At 30.6% G+C, this 20,883-nt stretch overlaps 2 protein-coding genes and 1 non-coding gene across 4 annotated transcripts; 1 reads left to right on the top strand and 2 right to left on the bottom strand.

Annotated features, from left to right (window-relative positions):
* Positions 1-1,796: 1,796 nt before the first annotated feature.
* On the bottom strand, positions 1,797-7,197 carry LOC108340898 (proteasome subunit beta type-4). The gene is made up of 6 exons (XM_017578463.2): positions 7,040-7,197; positions 6,824-6,900; positions 6,452-6,581; positions 6,053-6,212; positions 5,763-5,948; positions 1,797-2,089 (listed from the first exon to the last, which is right to left on the bottom strand). The coding sequence occupies exons 1-6, from the start codon at positions 7,069-7,071 to the stop codon at positions 1,976-1,978; spliced, it is 699 nt and encodes a 232-aa protein (XP_017433952.1). The 5' UTR covers positions 7,072-7,197; the 3' UTR covers positions 1,797-1,975.
* A 1,807-nt stretch (positions 7,198-9,004) lies between these two features.
* Positions 9,005-9,165, top strand: LOC128197636 (U1 spliceosomal RNA). The gene has a single exon (XR_008250264.1). It is a non-coding gene; the product is annotated as a U1 spliceosomal RNA (small nuclear RNA).
* Positions 9,166-9,997: 832 nt separating this feature from the next.
* On the bottom strand, positions 9,998-13,989 carry LOC108343599 (cysteine synthase). 2 transcript variants are annotated; one of them, XM_017581974.2, is made up of 11 exons: positions 13,783-13,989; positions 13,019-13,073; positions 12,836-12,945; positions 12,573-12,630; positions 12,035-12,298; positions 11,817-11,954; positions 11,672-11,723; positions 11,124-11,203; positions 10,810-10,869; positions 10,582-10,662; positions 9,998-10,341 (listed from the first exon to the last, which is right to left on the bottom strand). In XM_017581974.2, exons 2-11 carry the CDS (start codon positions 13,058-13,060, stop codon positions 10,249-10,251), a joined length of 978 nt encoding a protein of 325 aa, XP_017437463.1. In that variant the 5' UTR covers positions 13,061-13,073; positions 13,783-13,989; the 3' UTR covers positions 9,998-10,248. The 2 variants fall into 2 exon arrangements, with proteins under 2 accessions (XP_017437463.1, XP_017437462.1); XM_017581973.2 differs by having other exon boundaries at positions 13,700-13,831.
* Between the last annotated feature and the right edge of the window lie 6,894 nt (positions 13,990-20,883).

Here is a 20,883-nt window from a genome sequence, read left to right on the forward strand (position 1 = left end):
GATCTCTAACATGCAATTCCATTATTTACATATCCTCTATTTTTGTTCCAATTTGTGATCCCTCCTCCTCCGATGGATTTTTATTTTTCGTTTATGCTTCTTCTTCCTTGTATTGGTGTTGAAAGTTGAATGCAAATGGTGGAAGAAATTGATGATGGAGGTTGTTGTGTCTCTGTGTGTGTTTCATGCGTCAGGCAGTTGGAGGATGGAGATGACCGAGGTGTTGGTGAATGAGGGTAATGGTGTTGTATGTTCCAGAATTAGGAAAATTGTGTGGGGAAAAAATTCAGGTGATGAATGGATGAACAAACAAACGAAAAAAAAAAAAACTCACTCCCTTACTGTTTAATCTGGAATGCACTGGATTACAGAATTTTTGTGCATCGGATTACAAAATCCCCCATTGAACTACTATGTAAACTAACCGGATTACAAAATCCGGTGTGAACAATTTTGGAGTTCAATTAACAGATTTCAAAATATTACCTCAATTCAATGGATAAACATAAAGACGAAACTTTGTCGAAGTAGTCCTCCATCAAAGCGACGCAAATGGATGTTTGGTTCTTCCATGTCAAAGAAAACAAGAGTTACAAAGAAAGAAGAGGAGTTTGAGTAAAGGAAGTTAAGTTTGAGAAAGAGAAGACAAATTTATTTATTTATTTAATATATAATAAGAGGAGGAAAAAAAGAAAATTACAGAAAACTTGGAGATACAATAAAACGTCCCTAGTTAATTCATTGACTTGCTACATCATAAGTTAATATATAAGCTCATTTCTTTTCTTAAAAATTTTATTCTCTCACACGAGTATTTGTTTAAAAAAATTAAAATATATATATAATAAATTAATTTCTTGATGAATACCTTAAACTTTTTGCAAATGAACGTTGAAACTTTTTGCTTCTAAATAATCCATAAACTTAATCAGTTTTAAATTATGTACTTATACTTAATCTATGTCTCAATAAGTATTAACTTTTTATCACTTTTTCAAATGATTGTTTAAAAAAAATTCAAATTAAATTGTAAAGATCAATGTTGGATAAAATTTACAAGCTTAAATTTCAATAAATTTCTTAACAAATTTAATTTAATAAAACATCCCTAGTATTTTCATCTCAAACTAAGTTTTGAAGAAAACTGAAACAGAACTCAAGTTACAACCAAACCCAACTGAAAATCAAACAAGACTTTTGTGGTGTTACTTCTTAAAATGGCAGAGAATCTCCTAATCATGGACTTTATTCAAGAAAAAATAAGGAGGGACATACTGATTAATTTAAATGAAATCACTTTTAAAGTTTTTCTTTAAAAATGAAATTAGAAGTTAGAACATACAATAGAATAATGAACAACAGTTAAAGAAATAAGAATTGTAGATAAGAAAATTAAGATAGATATATTCACGCCAATCGACTAGATGCTTTTAACTCAATTGAGAACTCATTCCATAGTTCATAAAAAGAAATTATAAAATATTATACATATATTCATTTTAGTTACTAATTTTTAACGACATATACAAAACATAAGCGTATTAAAATGATATGAAAATAAACACTTTTCTTAAGTTTTTGGGAAAAAAAAAGTTATCCTACAAAAAATTATATAAAAATGACCCTACATTGTTTCTTCTAGAAATCCCAAGTGACCCAACATCTAAAACAAAATGGCAGATGCATTCAGTTTTTTATAGGAAAAGAAAACATAACAATCGAAACTCGTTTTCAAATCTTTGCATGATTAATTTAAAATTCAAACCGGTGGGCCGCACTAATGTCTATGCAAGCAATTGAGAAAGGAAAAGTATCTTATGAATGTCATAATGAAAGGAAATTGGAATATAGATTCTAATGAAACAGATCAGCTCAAACCTAAAAAGACATAAAAAAAAACAGTTATTTTAACTTCATTTTACATCCCATTAACACCTTGAAATTTCAAATTCTGTTTCATTTCACAATGAGTGGTCTACCACGAACCTTCAGCGCCCACTGTTGGATTCTTGAAGGCAGAGAACTCCCAGTACGTTTTCAACGAGAAAGGTGAGTAAACAGTTGCACCTTCATCTGTAATTTTGGATATCTGCAAACCGTCGTACATTACAATTAAATATCATAAATTATTCATAGTGCAATGTATTACAACCCATTTCAGTTCAACAAAGCGAAGAAGTGAGAATTTTAGTTCAGATCGAAGCCTCAATCCTCATGCACACATGATACAAAAGGGTGCAATAGAGGTTCAGTTTACCCCTGATTTAACATCTTCAACATATATACAGTTTAGCAGTCAAGAACCTACGGTACACAAGCAGAGCAGTGATTGACTGATAAAAATGACCACCAACACTCTACAGAATGTGCACAGCAAAAGAAATTGAAAGTTTTACACATCAGCAGACACAACCACCAGTTAATGATAAACAAGCCTACATTCTAGTAGTTAGTAGTTACCGCCTAGCTTGTGTTGGGCATGGAAGAAATGAGAGGGTTAGAAAGAAATTTAGGCTCTCTTCTTTTTGAAGAGATAATTTGAGAGAGAATGGAGGATAAAGTGATGTTGTTCCTTTTAAGGGATTTGGAGGTGAAAGTGAAGAAATTTGAAGGTAAAATTTATAAAAATTTGTGAATAATTTGATGGATGTGAGATAAAAATAATGTTTTAATAGATTAAGTGATAAGAGTACATATTTGTCCTTATGATTAAAATGAAAAGAAAATGAAATGTAATTAGTTAAAATTAATTCAAAATTAAACCTGGATGATTTTCTTATAAAAAAATTGATAGGTGTAATTAATTTAAAATAAACTGTAATTGGTTAAATTATTCTGCATTAACATTATTTTTAAATACTTTATATTTCATTATTATTATTATTATTAAAAAAAATTATTATTATGATTATTAGTTATCATAGATAAAGAGGACTGTAAATTTTAGAAAAAACCAAGGATCATTTGGTAATTGCATTCTTCATCTCCTCAAATCACCTCCTCACCTTAGGAGAGATAGAATCTCACCTCTCTTCCACAAATACTCTCCCTCATTTACCCCAAGTCTCTTGGAAGGGACAAGCATGTCATCTCCATTTACTCTCCCACAAACAGGTAAATACCCTAAAAGGAATACACCCTTAAAGATAAAAGTAGTAAAATTATTAGTTGTTGCATGGGGGGAGACTTTCTAGTAAAGTCTATATATTCTTATCTCGTGGGATGTTGAGGGAAGTTTTTTTAGTTGATGTTTGTGACTGAGAGAATCCTGTGAGAAAGGAAAACAGTTTTCCTTTGAAAGCTTTGGCTGTTACAGTGTAAGGTGAATAATACATTGCAAGACTTAATCTTTGCTTCTTTTTTGTCTTGTTGTTTCATCACTGTTTCTAGGTTCCTAAAAATTTGGTGCAACCTACCAGATGTGTTGAGGGAGAATCATGGAAAGCAAAGTGAGTGCTTTGGAGAGATGGGCCAATGAGCAAGGAAAGCTGGAGGCAATAGGGAAGATCTTGCAACAAAAAACCAAGAACCCTTCTTGGGAAGATCTTGCAACAACTCTACTAAGGAGTGCTGGAGGCAATAGGGGAAGCGTATTATTTGAGAGTTGGCAGCAGTAACAGACTAGATGTGTAAAATTTTTCATGCAAGAATTCAAGATATTAATGTCACAAGTAAATCAAACACCGAAAGATCGTTTGCCGGAGTATTTCTTTGCAAAGCTACAGACCTTCTACAAGATTCCCACCAACATCACCAATGTTGCCATGGCTAATGCTCTTGCTGCTCTAAGTCAAGTTGAATGATTGGATGAAATTTTGAATCCAATCAAGGTGGAGGCTGCATTCTCCATTGGTGGGAGAACAGCTACAAGTCGTTCGGTTTGCACCCCACCAAGATTCAGTCCCCGAGTGGTATCCCATCACAGAGAGCATATAGCACGAGGAGGTTGGTTAGATTGTTAGAGAATGTCTTGTCCAATGTGAGTTTGATTGACACAATACACATTGGATTTGTCAAGATTGCTGATGATGTTTTTCAAGAACCAAGTAACGTTTTGCATCTAGTGGAAGACTCGCATGATACTGAAAAGGTATCTAGTTTGCAGATAGATTTGACTCTGGGTCCCAAAAATACTCGAGAGTTCGAATTGTAGAACACTGAATCTGAATGCCAATCACATAATTCTGGTGCAGATGTGAAATTGGTTTCTGTGACAGAAATTGATACAATGGTTGAACCACAATTCAGATGCTGTTGAACCAGAGAGAAAACTGCTTGGAGCTGGTGCCCAAACCAAATCCATCAATTGAAGCAAGATCTAAGTTGTTACCTAATCTGGAGGAAACTTGTGATTCTTCAGAACTAGAAATTAAAAATAAGGAATGTGTTGGAGCCTTTCAAGAAATTTTTCCTGTCAAGACATCCAAAAATGTTATTGTGGAGGTTACTGGCTTGGAAATCGCTGATATGGTACCTGGTAACATTTTTCTAGATGTTACTGATCAAGGTGTTTCTGGTTTGCTTCTTATGACAACTAATTGCAAGAGTTATGACCAAGTCAGCAATAAGGATGGTGATAAAGATATTAACAAAGATCAACACGTCAACAATGGCGCTTTGATTAGTTTAAAGGAGCTAGTTGAGTGCATGGATAAAGAAATCAGTCATGAGGGCCTCAAGCAACTTAAATTGCCAGAGCTCAACCTTAAGGACAAGGTTGTTCCAGCAAGAGAGTAATGTTAGGCATCGAAGAAATATGAGGGTTAGGAAGAAATTTAAAGATAAAAGTAGTAAAATTATTAGTTGTTACGTGGGAGGAGACTTTCTAGGAAAGTCTATATATTCTTATCTTGTGGAATGTTGAGGGGAGTTTTTTTGGGTTGATGTTTGTGACAGGGTTAACCCTGTGAGAAAGGAAAGTCATTTTCCTTTGAAAGCTTTGGCTTTTACATTGTAAAGTGAATAATACAGTGCAAGACTTTATCTTTGCTTCTTCTTTTTTGTCTTATTCTTTCATCGTTGTTTCTAGTTTCCTAAAAAACACAAAAACATCTAAGTAAGCATGTGAGAAATGCTTTGGAACTAAACCAACTGATGAACTTTCTCATATATGCATCAGCACGAACCATATGCATAACCCAAAATTTAGAGAACATCAGACAAAATCACCGACCAATTTTCCAAAGCTTCTCGTATAAATTCCAAAACCAATCACAATATTGAGCAAAATATTTAAATTAACATAAACATGAGAATGAGACGAATATTCTCCTATATGTAGAGCTAACAAAGGGGAACAATTGGCAGATGTAAACGGAGGACAATAACATCATTTTTCACTTTTTTTTAATTTTAGAAAAGAAAAAAGATGAATGTTGGAGGTTGGGTTGACTATAGAGCATTGAACAAGATAACTATGGTCTATCCCAAACAAATTGCTCATACTTGTTATTGATGAACTATAGGTCAAGTTGGTAGGAACAATTTTATCTAAGCTAGGTCCCATATCTTATTATAATCAGTTTAGAGTGAAGGAAAAGGCCATCAAAAGGAGGTTGTGAGATTTTAAAGCCTCCCTAATGCCCACTCACTTTTAAATTCCTTTTACTGCTTTGATAAATAATCCAGATGAGAAATGTACATTTGAGGTTGTACAAATTGAAACCCTCTGAACTTATCCACAATACATGTTTGATAAATGGAAAATGGAGAAAGGAGGGAGTAGAGTAGAGCAGAGAACATAAAAGGAAACAGTATAAAACCTGAATTTTGTTGACTGCAGACCTATCCCGGTATAAAAGCACACGCATGCACTTTTCTAGCAATTTGACACCATCTTCAAAGGTCAAGTTTTCATGCCACTCGTCACGAAGAATTGGCCTAGCAAGATGGTTTCCAAGCCCAGTTGCTACATGGTTATCCTCAAAATTAATCCCAATCATGTTAACCTGGATAAGATACATGATTTTAATTGTTGGAAAGAAAAAAACATGCAGGTATACCAGATTTGGAACTGCAAATAAAAAACAAACAAAGAAACACAAATTCATACCATGCCAAGGTACTTCTGGCCATTTTTAACTCCACCAAGCACAAGTGCATTCCACAAAGGATTGAACTTGTTCCGCCGATTGTACATTACACGGGTTAAATAATTGTGCACCTCCTTTGGTCCTAGAGAATTCCCATCATCCCACATGTTGTCATAAAGACTGCAAATCAAAAGTAAAAGCAAAAACATTTAGATGGGAATTTTTGTAGTACAAGGAAGGAAAGGGAAAAAATACACAAAAGGAGTACTTTACTGTGCCCAAAAAAAAGAAGAAGCAAGCATAGCGGAAAACGGAGCAGATGAAACCATTTTAACTCATAACACCTTTAACACTAAACTTATTTGAGATAACCGGTTCACAATGCGTAACAATTATTATTAAAAGGAAAAGGTACTGACATAAGCTCATCAAGGTAGCGCAGAATCTCCTGAAAGTCACTTATCTCCCCGCTGGCACCAAGGAGAGAATGTTTTCCAATAGGCTTGATACGCTCAACACTCTTGTACCGCAGGGTAGATCCATATGAACCTATCAACATATCCCCCATTCAGATGATATACAAAGTTTTCGAATACTTAAAAACACTATAATGAACTTTTCAGACATGGCAGATTCATGAATCAGAAATCAACTACTAATACCATCGCTAAATTTATTTCTCCGATAATGTCATTTCTTTGAAACAAATTACTCCAAGAAAGCAACTTCCACAATAATCAGATAAAGAGCATTTTGTGAAACGAAGATAAAAAGCTAATTGAATATCAGACCTCCCATATCAGCGGCCATGAGAATCCCATCTTTGTATTTGATAGCAACTACAGAGGATCCAGTCACGTACGGGTACCTAGGGTTAAAGCATAGTTTAGGGCAAAAGAAATGAGACAAAATGTGCAGTTTAAGAGTAAAATCAAATCATTCACTGTGAAAACCCTAAAAAAGAAAATTGAAGAAAAAATGGGGGAAGTGAGAGAGAGTACACTCACAGAGTTCGCTGGGATTCAGCTACACCTTCCATGGCAAGAAATATCTATCACCTTGGATCGTCGTAGCAGTGCTAAAGAAGAAGGGAAGAAAAGAAAAGAAAAGGAACACGAAGAAAAAGTAGAATATAGCTTGCTTAAATATATTTCACATCAAACGACGGCGTTTTCGGAGTTTAATTTCGTAAGCCCCAATCCAAACCAGAAAGTTCTTTAAAGTAAAAAAAAGACTGTCACCACACTTGTGCATACACATTTCCAATTTCTTATAAATCCTTTTAAAATAATTCTTATATGTTAATATAATTTACCTGAAAAAGATACAAATTTATGTACAAGAAAAATAAAGTTATCTAATAAATATAAATTTATGGTAATAATAGCATGATGTGTTTATTTTATTATTATAAAATAAAAAAATGGTACTCAAATATATGGCTATTTTATATAAAATATTTATACTACCGCTAAATTAAGCTAAATTTCTTAGTTAAAAGAATTGAAGAGTAGAAAAGTTATTTGAATAATGAATAATTATATAAATGACGCGATACTCAATATTTAATTGCCCAGATAGCAGATACCACTTCTAAATCAAAATCCAAAAGGAAGTTGTGTGGGTCTTTTTTTATATATACAATTTTGTCAACTCATTCTTAAGCAATGTGGGACCATATTCACATTAGGATCCTGCACATCTTCTGTAAAAAATGTTAAAACCTTTGGGCACAGTCATACCATACTCGATCTTAAGCAGAACTTACAATGGCATTCACAGAAGAAAACTTGACGTCAGACAAACAATATATTTATAACTAAAACACTTCCAGATGAATCTAAAGCAGAACTAACAATGGCTTCCTCCCATATAAGTGAATTAATACATTTCCGGCCTTCAAATTCATTTTCCACTGCACCAACCAGAGAAAAGTAATATTAGAACAAATTTCATACTCGTACTAAAAACAATAAATTTCTCTGAAAATAGTTCAAAACTTGTTCACAACAGTTTAGATGGCATTTAATAACGATGTGTGCTAATGCTAGTAATGAAATTTTTACTTGTTTATGCAGTCCAGATTGCATGTTTTGCATGGTGTAGAACTGAGGCACACCAGATTCTCGAACAGGTCAAAAAAATCTTTGTTAAAGCACAATTAAATTCCATGCATAAACAATCACAACTGCTAATATTTTCTTATTTTTGTGTTATGATTACTATTAAATATTAATTTACTGTATTATATTTTAAGGCACTTTCATAAATGTGTCATTCTTGTTAAATGCCATTGATATACAATCTTAATCTAAATGAAACACAGACGAAGATAGGTAATGCTCCTCAACACTGAGGAATAGGGCATGCAGAACAACTACATATTCAGACCTGTTTGTTTGCTGTGGGCAGAACAGTAGTGAATGTGGCAAATCTTACATCCAAAAGAAGAGGAAATGTTAAATGCTTGATTGAGGGTTGGAACATTTGGTCATAATACGGTAATAGTGTGGACATTTGCAGGGTTAAACATTAAATGCTTATGGACAACCACATGACACATTTAACAATCTGATATAACATGTTCTCCATGAATGATAAAAATCTTATAAGGTGATAGGTTGTACTTATAGTGAACACGAAAGGAAGAAAGAAGAAACAAAGGACAATGATTCTATTCTATTCCATTTCTTATGGATATGCTGATATGCTCCTATATGAGTTATTTCATGGAACACATTTATTCCCTAGACTCAACCTGATTTTCAAAATTCTTTAAATGTGAATTCCTTTCAAATTTATAGTGTGGAATGGGTGAAATAAGTTTCTTTGTAGTTTATCACAGACAAAACATAAGTTATGTAAATGGTTCTGTTGAAACAGAAGAGTAAGATCTAGTCCCACATTGAAAAGTTAGAGCCATGCCAGTTGACAGCATTGTATAAATAAGGAGCTACTGGCTACATTTGAACATACTTACCTGGATGGGGTCGATGGGTGATCAACAAGGCCCATGGCCTAGGTTGGTGACTTCCATTGCACTTTGGAAGGGTGCCACCCTAAGGTCTCCCCAAGTGGGAGAGCCTACATCATAATTTGTGGCAGTGGGGGCCTGCGTTCGCGCGGCCCCTTCCAGTTTCAGTTTAAATCATTTTTCTGTTGGCCTAATTTTAGTCTTTTTCATTTTGGGTTTGGTCCCAATCTCAATATACGTTTATACTCCATGTTTTTGTCTTTTTCTGTTGATTTGGCAGTTTATGCTAATTTCGTTTGTTATTTTTGAAAACTGAAGTAAATACTAATTTCATCTGTTGTTTTGGAAACTAAGTTGATGCCTAATTTCAATTGTTGTTTTGGAAATTCAAGTAAAAGCGATTACTGTCTAATCCTCGTAATAAAGTTCAGTCCTTTTGACTTGGTTCCACTACCCTTTAATCTCTAACATTCAGTTAGGTTATCCATGAATGAAAAATATTAATGGGTTGCAAGAATCATCCAAAATTATTTGTTTTAGGTTCCAACAATCAATTAAGTTACCATGGGCATACTCTCAATGTCAATAAACCAGGATTGACTGAGTAAATTTGTCAACCTAACAAGCAAGATCACTTGCAAAAAAATATTGGCATACCCAAACTCATTTTAGAGACAATAGATGGAAAAACAAAATACATTAAAATCATTTAATATATTCGTCTGGATCAAACTATGTTTAAGCTTGGTCATGTCAATTTATTTTAGGAAAATGTTTCTTGAACAACCATTTTTGACAACATTTAGACACGCGCACACGTGTCAAAATCTGAGTGGTCTAGTTGGAAAAATTAAATGAAAATGGACCACTCAGATTTTGACACGTGTGCGCGTGTCTAAATGTTGTCAAAAATGATTGTTCAAGTATCATTTTCCTTTATTTTATGACCCGAGTTCAGAGTGTTTTGTTAGATTAGCATTCATAAACCGGATTAAAGTAGCAACTAAAACTCGTATACCGAGTCTTGATACCATTATCTCAAAGTGATGAACAATTGTGGACAAGTTTGAAATTCCAGCAAACTTCTGTTACTACTATTGAATCTTATTTCACAACCGAACACAAACCCATTTTTAACTTCTAGATTTGGAAAAAAAAAAATACATAAGCCGAGAATGCAACTTGAGAAGCATCAAATGACTACTATCACACGAGCACTAAAAGACTAATTTGGCTTTGTATTCACGGTTCAAAGACCAAACTCTCTGCTTCTCGCTTCACAGATTCGAATAGCACAGATGACAGATAACGCTCTCCGAAGCTTGGAAAGACCACCTACACAGGTTTACAACAAGATTATCAGTGATGGAATACATACATACACACTCAACTGCATCTATGACAACCAGATGGGATATTTCTGAAAACTAAAACTCAAGGGTTTGTCAATGATCAGCAATTAAAGATGCAACTATTCTGAGAATCTTATAACACATTTATATTGAATCAATAGTAAACTAACAATGACAGTCACCAAAGAAAATTTGATGTTAGGTGAACAATAGACAAACTTACAACAATGAGTTTTCCAGCATTTTCTGGCCTTTTTGCTATCTTAATTGCAGCTGCAGCAGCAGCACCAGATGATATCCCCACCTGCAATATTTATAATACAAACAAAATAGCAATAAAAGTACTGTCTCCACCAGATGCTACTAACAGAAGATGATGCACATAATCAAAGTCAAGGCATGAGAAGAAGTAACAGCACTGAAAAGTAGTCTATCTTTATTGTGAACTTACCAGCAAACCTTCTTTCAAAGCAAGTTCTTTAGCAGTGTCGATAGCTTCTTCACTTGAGATCTAAAATCACAAACAAATATGAAAGTTAATATCAGTATTTTCAGAAAGCATGGATAAATTATCATGACTCAGTTAGCGATGCTTCCTCCATAAAAGTGAATTAATACCCTTCCAGCCTTCAATTAATGTAACTCTTGCATGTATATAAAGAACAAAAATATCAGGTGTAAGACTAGAGGCACACCAGATTATCTTAAATGACACAAAACTCTTTATTAAGCACAAATAAACTATCAAAAAGGTTTGTGGCTTACTTGAATAACTTCATCTATTAGATCAACGTCCAGAACACCAGGGATGAAGCCAGCACCAATTCCTTGGATCTTATGAGGACCTTATATCCATTCAATTCAACAATTATGCATGTGTCAGGGAAAGGGTACACAAAAGGAGGCAGACATTTGATAAATATCAAAACCAAAAAAGTAGTACATAGATTTTTTTTGTTAATTTTGTAACGGTAGAATGTGAACAGAGCTAAGAAGACATCAAACACACAAATGCTCATTAAGGACATGCATGAATTACATCATCAATGCAATAATGGTGAATTACAAAGCAGACATCCCTTGTTTCAAATTTAGGAAACTAAATAGAAACAACAGATCAATAATGTTTTCTTAGAAACCAAATTGAATTTTAAAATAATTCTGTTATATTTCTGAAAATACCAACTGTGGGTTATATTTTTGGATTCTCCTAGTGAATTCCAAAGTATGGAGATATAGGAGAGAAAATAAATAGACAAGGGAGAGATATGATGGCTGTACTTAAGTCTTACAGATGAAAAGTCAATACTCACCAGGTTTTCCTCCAGACAGTACTGGACTTTCTACTGGCTCGACGCCATATAGCTGAGTAAATAAAATGGTGTGAAAATCATAAACAGTGCAGAGGAAACATTAGAAAGATTAATTCATACAACATGAGAAAAATAAAAGCCTAACCGTTATATCAGGGTTCTGCTCTTTCAGATATTTTCCAGCACCTGTTATTGTACCTCCCGTTCCAATCCCAGAGACAAGACCATCAACCTTCCCACTGGAGCCCTTCCAAATCTCGGGTCCAGTGGTTTCATAATGAATCTAAGAATAGGAGGAATGAGAGAATGTCTGAATACTCATCAACCAACCGTTTTTTCCAACAAAGAGCATTGACACAATACCTTTGGATTTGCAGGATTTTCAAATTGCTGTAGCATATACGAATTGGGAGTCTTGTCCCTTATCTCTTCTGCCTTCTGAACAGCTCCTTTCATACCCTTGGCGGGATCTGTGAGAACTAAATCAGCTCCAAAAGCTTTTAGAATGGTTCTTCTCTCAAGACTCATTGAAGAAGGCATGGTTATAATAAGTTTATAACCCTTAGCAGCTGCCATGAATGCTAAACCAATGCCAGTGTTTCCGCTGGTAGGCTCAATGAGAACACTCTAATAACATGAACAACAATAAATCAGATTAATTAGAAGTTTGCTTGAAAGATAAGACTCTAAGATGATAATAATCGGTAAATGTCTCAGAAACATTCATGTGTTCACGTTTTAAAATTGAAAACCAGATTATCTCAATATCAAAAAGTACTCATATAATACTGGGACAAATTGGGAAGAATAAGTAGAGTGAAGCTTTGATGCAATATGAAAGATAGGTATCGAACATGAATCCAAATATACAAGCAGAGGACAATCTAAAGCAAGAACTAACTTCACCCGGTTTGATGAGTCCCTGCTGCTCAGCGTCTACAATCATGCTATATCCAATCCTGTAGGAAAATAAATAATCATGATTTAATCACATGAGTTTTCTGAATACACATTGTTGCATGCCATAAGAAAATTGGGCATCAATCATACAACATATATGCCAAATTTTTATCAATCTAAGCGTTTCAAAAAGGGTGTTATGAGCATAAACATGCAAGCAAAAGACCAAAAGTTCCATTATAGGATGAAAAGAAATATATATACCTGTCTTTGACACTGGAGCAAGGTTCCATCATTTCTAGCTTCGCAGCAACTTTGGCAACACAACCATCGACGATGTGGTTCAGAAATACCAATGGAGTTTTGCCGATTAACTGCATATTCCAAAAATGAATTCAGACGTTCTGTGAGGTAAAGACAAAAAGAACAGGGTCGAACACGACTTACTTCAGTCACATCTTTTGCAATGCTTGACTTCTCAACCGCCATGTTAACAAAAGCACTGCAAAATCATAAAAATGGGTCAAGGATTCGGTGATTAAAAACAGAAAGATAAACTAAATAACCAACTAGTTTTAGCTGAGTTCAGTTATCCTGTGACTAAAAACAGATCAAGAATTCCCAACTTTCCCTTCGGAATGCATCGCAATTACATTGGTATTATCTTTCTTGTTATACTAAAAAGAAACAGATCATGACCCCTATAGTAAAAAAAACGGAGAATCAGATAAAACAAAATAGTTCAAGCCTCAGATTGACCTAGAAAATTATACTGTTATAGAGCCAATGTTTCAGAAATATTACTAGTTCAAAGACTGGAATTCTTGTTCAAGAATCACGAATCGATCTACTAAAGAAAAAAAATTGAAGAAATTTGTAGCAAAAAGAAAATAAGTAGATTAAGCCCTGAAGTTTAAACGTGAAGATCAAAATTCGATAACAGGGTTAAAGAACTCTATCATCAATCCTTCTGGTATCTAATTCAAGAAAGGAACAGTATATGAAAAAATAACAGAAGAAACATAGATACAATTGAAAAAAAAAAAAGGAGTTCAGAATTGTAGCAATAGAAAGGCAGAAACATAGAAGGATAAAAGTTGGTCAGAACAATGCAATTGCTATGCTCACCAGAGTGAGTCACAACCACAGCACAACCTTATCCAAACAACGTTTGTTTCTGATACAAAAACGAACAGAGAATACTTATATACCTGAAGAGGACGAGAATTTCAATGAAACTCGTTCATTAATACCCAATCACACATATCTTAATTTCTCTCTCTCATACCCTCACTGTCTTTTTGGCCGTTTATTTTTGTCTTCTTTTATTAAAAGTCTTTGCAATTTTTGTTCTTGTTTCAAATTTCCAACACTGTTTTTGAAAATCACATCAAAGTACAAGAACAGATTCGCTTCCTTAAATGTCCACCTGAGATATTTTTTTAAGTAAATTATATAAACATTACGAACTTTTTTAATTTATCTTCATTTCAATTTTCATTTATTGTAATCATGAAAGCGATTTATTGTTCGTTATTATGAGGGGAAAAAATTATACTTTATTGTTCGCTAAGAAACTCATGAATTCGTATCATTCACGTAATTACACCGTTTTTCTTAGTTTTATAATAATAAACAATTCTAATAGTCAAATTCACCCTATTTCTGAACTGGCGTGTATCAAAACTATTAAGAAAAAAAAAATAGTTGAAAGCCTTTTTATTCGTGCAACTAATAGTTTGTCTCAAAAGCTATATGTTATGATAAATAGCTTCAAAACTAGCACCAAATTAATGATTTTGTTCATCTTAGATACGTTTTTAATTATTGAATGTAAGTTGATTTTGGTTTAATGTTTTGTAATTTTTTTTTAAATTAAAAAATATATTTACCTTAATATTATATGATATTAATTAGTTATTTATGTGAATAATTATCCTACGTGATTATGTTAATGTTACAATATAACGCCTTAAATTTAATATTATATTTTAAAAGGAATATAATAATTTAACAAAAAGAAACTTCAAATTTTAAAAGAATTAAAAAAAAAATATTTCGTATAAACTAAAACTAAAATTCACACGTTTAAAAACTAATTATTTTAATTTTTATAGAAAAATAAAAACTTCTAACTTCGTATAAATTATAACTATATTTAAGTTTGTTAATGTCTTAATTATTTTATATAAAATAGTTTCTTTTCTTAATTAATAATAACGACAGTGGTAATAGTTTTCATTAAAAAAAATTGAATTTCTCACTTTTACATTGAATCACTCAACTCGAATTTCAAAATCTGTTTAAATTAATCGATATTAATGCAATTGTCATTTTTTTTATGTGTGCCAAAACTATGGGCACGGCCTGATTTCGATAAAGATCGAGCACGACATCCCGAAGGAATTTTCCCACCGATTTCGAAATCACAATCAGATTTGAAATCTTTTTTTTAACAAAAACATTATATAATTTCATATTTAAGGTTTTAAGATCTGAATAAGAAAAATAACTTGTACTTAATTAAGTTAGTCGACTATATTAGGTTTTATTTTTATTACTCCATCGCATATCATTAATTACACTAAAACTCGTAAAATTATATTAATTTAAAAGCATCTATACATTATAAATTTATTTTTATTATTTTAAGAATTTTAATAAAAGGTAAATATGGTATAACAAATTTAATATATTTTTGTTTTGGTTCAAAATTTTAGTGACAAGTATTTCTTTAAATTAAATATGTTTTGTGTCTAGAAAAAATCTTTTTTGAATTTTCTTAAGGTGATTTTGATTACTAGAAAACAGATTTTCTAAGTAAAAGGTTTGGATTATGAAAAATAGATTTTAGACACAAACAAAATATCATTCCCAATAATGCTAATTATCCTAAAAGACTAAAATAACAATAATTATCTCTTTAATCATATATTTAAATGAGAAATTAAACACCCATTAAATATTTTTTAATAAAAGACTACTTAAAATTTATATAACCGGTTCAAGACTCAAAGAAGAAGTCTTTCTTTTAGTATTAATTGCTTTAGACCTAAAAAGCAAAAGTTATCAACATTTTTTTAACTCAAAATAAATTTTGAATAAAACTATAATAAATTTTGATATAAAATAAAATATTTTATTAATAAAAAACCTTATTTTTAAGTTTATTTTAGATTTTCTAAAATATTGAATGGTTATATATATAAGGGTTAAATATGTTTTTAGTTCGTCCCTCTTTCAAAGTAAGGTACGATTTGGTCCTCAATCTTTAAAAAACGTTCGTTTTAGTTCTCAAAATTTTGTTTTTAGTCCTCAAAACGTTCATTTTTTCGACTAAAACGAACGTTTTTTAAAGATTGAGGACCAAATCGTACCTTACTTTGAAAGAGGGGACGACAACTAGAAACGGCCAATAGTTTAGGAACTAAAAACATATTTAACCCTATATATAAAATAAAACTTTCATATGTTTGATTAGTGATATATTTATTTATATATCTATATATAAAAAGAATTGTTTTTCTTTTTTACATTCACTTTTATACTCCAAGATATTATTTGATTTAAATTTAATTGATTTTTTAAATTTAAATATTTTTCTAAAATAAATAAATAACATTTATTAAATAAAAAATTCATTTACAAAATAAATAAATAAATATTTATAATTAAATTATAAAATTATTTATTTATTTTTATAATTATAATTTTATTATTTTTCGTTATAAAAAAATAATCCAATGTAATGCTTGTACATATAATAACTACTCCATCCTGGCTTTTTTCGATGGCACAAGATTCGAAACAGCTAATAATACCTATAATTATTTAAAAACAATAATGTGTTGCAGGCGCTACAAAATATAAGAAGATAATGATGATGAGACAGCACATTGCCACAGTTTCAACAAACCCATGTCTAACACGTTACTTAAATTCAAAAGCAATTAACTATTATCAATTATATGATCCTTAGTTTTAAAGTTTTGTTTAAATATAAACAGAATTTTAAATATTGATGTTTTAAGTGAATAATAATCTTTAAATGGATTAGGTTAAGCTTATTTGATTGTGATTGAGTTGGTGTGAATTAAATTAATTTTTAGTCTAATTTTTTTATTAAAATAATTAAGTGTCTTTATCTTTTTTAATTAAATTTTATTTTAAAAATTGATTTAACTAGTTTATTTCGTTAAATTTGTTGCAATGTATTAGATTCATCTAGTTTTCTATTTGTCTTTTATTTTCTTTTTATTTTATTTTATTTATTTTAACTTTGTTTATGTATTAGATTCATGTTATAATAAATAGAACTGTTAGTGAATAATACTGTTAGTAGATGTGAATATAAATGTGACGTGTCAATGTTGTTAATATTAAAATTGAATGTCATTATTGTTACGGTTATAATTATGAAATTAAATATAAATAATTTTATAATTTCAATTATAAATTTATTTTATAGATATTTTATAATTTAAAAAATTGTTAAGTGTAAATTTAAAATTTGTTAAATTTAAAAAATGATAAATATTCATTTTAATTTAAGAGTATATATATATTAAAGATAAATTTGGAAATGTGAAAACAAGAAAGTAAAAAAAGTTATATAGGTATAGATAAAAAGAAAAATAACAAATTTTTTATAAAGATTAAAAAATATATTTTAATATTCAATATAATAAACTGTCTAATAAACATTTAATTAAAATTATTTAAATTTGTAAAATAACTATAACTTTAGTCTTATCATATAATAATAAATATGGAACAAAGGTAATAATATTAGGAAAAAAATATTTTGATATGAAATTTTTGACATTTTGACACAACACATTTTCTACTTATTTATTTGTTATTGTACTTACTCTAAATTTAATGAGAAAAGATATGTACTATGTCAAAATATTGTTCAAAAAATATGTATCAATGTATTGTTGTTCATAATATTAACCATTATTTCAAAAAGAGCTAAATGTATGAAAGAGAAGAAAACAACACACTACCACATTCTTGACTTGACCAACGCACGCCTTAAGAGGCTACTTAACTTTATACATCAATATCGATTAACAATTATCACTTACATAATCCTTAATTAGTTAGTAAATTTTGTTTAAATACAAGCAAAATTTTACTAAAGTGTTTAAATATTTATGAAAAATTGGCATTGATATTTAAATATAGGTAGAATATTTAATAGATGTGTTAGATTATTTGATTGATTTGATGATTGAAACTAATATCGTAAAAGTAAGAAAATCCACATTAAAAAACTAATAGATAAAAAATTATATTTTTAATATTTATTTAGAGAATAAAATTTAGGGTTAAATATGTTTTTGATCTCTTAACTTTTAGTGAAAATTGGAATTAGTCTCTCTTCAAAACTTTGGACTAATTTAGTCCCCAAACTCTAGAAATGTGTGAAATGGTATAAACAACTCAAATGCTATCATGAAACGCACTTGAAACATCAAATAAACCTAACAAAATTTAGTTAAAAGGACTAAATTCACACATTTTTAAAGTTTGGGGACTAATTAGGTCAAAGTTTTGAAGAGAGACTAATTCCAAATTTCACTAAAAGTTAAGGGATCAAAAACATATTTAACCCTAAAATCTATTGTTAAGTTTAGTTTGAGAGTTTGCTTATGACAAAATGGCTTGGACTAAAACGATGTGTATTCTTTTTTTTAAGTTTAAGTATTAGAAATATATGTTATTTAAATTATTGTCAATTTTGCATGATATTAAGAATGTGTGATGTTGTTCTTGAAAATACTTTTTGGTCATTAGGTAAGGGTTATTCTATTCATCTTTGGAATAATTATTAGTGTTCTGCATTTTTCTATCTCTATAATTCCTTGTTTTGACAAGATAAAGTTATACTATGTTGTTAGTTCGAGCTCGATAAGTACTCACTGAAACTTTTCTTCTTTTATTGTCAGTCTATGTGATTTTTCTTCTTTAATGGTTAACGAGGATGGAGATGTTCCTAATTGGATTTTGGATGAAATTTTTGTGCTTTCTCAAAAAGTTGCAAAAAAAGTTTTACTCTTCAAGTATGAAATGTGTGGATTGGAAAAATTTGATTTGGTTGGATGAAGTGTCATCAACTAAAACTCTGGTTCTTTGGAAATCATTGTGTGGTCATTTACCTATTGATTTGAAGGTCCAAAAAAAATGAGTGATTTTATGCTCTATGTGTTCTTTGAATAGTAATAATCTTGAATTTTTTTCTCATTTTTTCTTTCATTATTCTATTGTTATGCAGTTATGAGCATGGTTGAAAGAAGTTTTTCATATTTTCAATTTTCTTCTTTGGACTTGATGGTTCAATTTATGAAGTCCCATTGGAGTCTTTTGCTTGAAGTGATTAAAGTGACTATAGTTACTGTAATTATTTGGATGATGAGAAATTATAGTAGATTTCAAGATCAATTGTGATTCCTTTTGTTATTTTTCAAATTAAGGACTTAGTAAATATGAATAACAAAATCTAAGAATCACATGAGTAATATTATCTTTGGTTTTTTGGTGCTGAAAATTTTCAATATTTAAAATAGGGAAAGTAGGGTAGTTTCATTTATGGAAATAATATGACAAATTTCATTTACCAATTGGTTTAAAATTTCATTCTTGAACAAAAATCCGATAGACTTTTTGGAGGGAGGGTCCCATTGGCGTGCATCCAGTAGAAATTGAACCTACGAATTCGCAAATTATGAGTTGGGCGCTTTAACCATTCAGCCATGGATGCTTAGCGGGAATCCTCGTACATGGTGAATAACCAAATTCCAATTGAAGTGAAATCTTTCGGATAAATCAATGCAATTAGGAGGATTCGATGAAAGGACATCAATTCAAATCCTGGATTTTCGAATTGAGAGAGATATTGAGAAAAATCAAGAATTCTCGCTATTTCTTAGATTCATGGACCCAATTAAATTCAGCGGAATACTGATGGTGCAAGGGATTGTCCTAATTTGATAGAGTTATCAAAATGGGTTAACACGAGTTCAAGACCAAATTGGATTAAAAAAATTTACAAATTTCAGTTCATGCCAAAAATGGGTTCAATCCACTAAAAACTCAATTCGCCAACCCAAACATAAGAAACCTCCATTCACTTTTAATTTGACAATCTAACCTAAAACACAAACAAACTCTTTTTTTTTTTTGGAAAGAAGCTCACGCCCCATGACACTTCATTCAATCCCTACTTTTATATTTGGATTCTATTGAAGTTTAAGCTTCAAGGTCAATATGTTGGATTGACTTTTAATGTTATATTTAGATTTTATTTATAATTATGATTTAGCTTTTAGGATGAATTATTTATTTATTGTCTAAAAATTATAATTCTTAAAATAGCTTTGTACTTTTTTGAGTTTTGGTTACATATTAAAAAAATGTTAAATTAAAAAAAGATGTAATTTTTTTTAATTAAGCGAGTCAATTTGTTTAACCCACAACTCATTATGTGACCAACTCATGATAATCTGTAAAGTATGTCCTTAATGAATGAATTTTGATGGATTTTTTAAGAATAGAATAAGAGGGTCAACTACCCAGCAAATTTTCATAATTAAATACCATTACTATATAATTAGATTTCGTTGTGAAAAACCTACTTACTCAATATTGTTGCATGGGTAGAGCCACAAAGTGTGAATTGTACAAGTTAACACTAACATTGATTAAATGAATCAAAAATGAAAAGAAAAAGGCTCCAGTGTATATAGAGGACCTGGTCATTTCTAAAAAAAAATAATAGAAACGAAGGAACCACCAATTAATTATAAAAATATGTGTCCTTTTTCATTTACTATTTTTATTTTATTTGATATCTAGTATCAATACAATTTCTAATTTTGAGGTTCAATTTTTAATTTAAAAAATCATGATTTGGGCGGTTAGAGCAGGACAAGATTGAGTGACTCATTTTGATAACTCTATAATTGAATTTTTTTTTATAATTTAGATAATGTAGTGGAGAATGTTTTCAGATAAAGTTTTCAAATGATTTCGTGGAAGAGTGATTTTTTTTATATAAACAAATGATTAAATTTGAGAAATTAGATAAAATAAGTAGAAATTATATAAATTTATCTAAAATATATTTTTAGTTTTATTTTTTATGGAGAATATTTTAACAATTTTTATTTTGACAAGAAATGTTTTCGATTTTTTTAAATCTCTCATTTTTTTTAATTTTAACACTGTTAAAAATTTGTTGTGCTGTAAATCTTTGCCCATAAAACTAAACAATATATCCTAAAAATGTTTATTCATTAAAAATCATA

Source organism: Vigna angularis, chromosome 6, assembly GCF_016808095.1.
Source record: "Vigna angularis cultivar LongXiaoDou No.4 chromosome 6, ASM1680809v1, whole genome shotgun sequence".
NCBI lineage: Eukaryota > Viridiplantae > Streptophyta > Magnoliopsida > Fabales > Fabaceae > Vigna > Vigna angularis.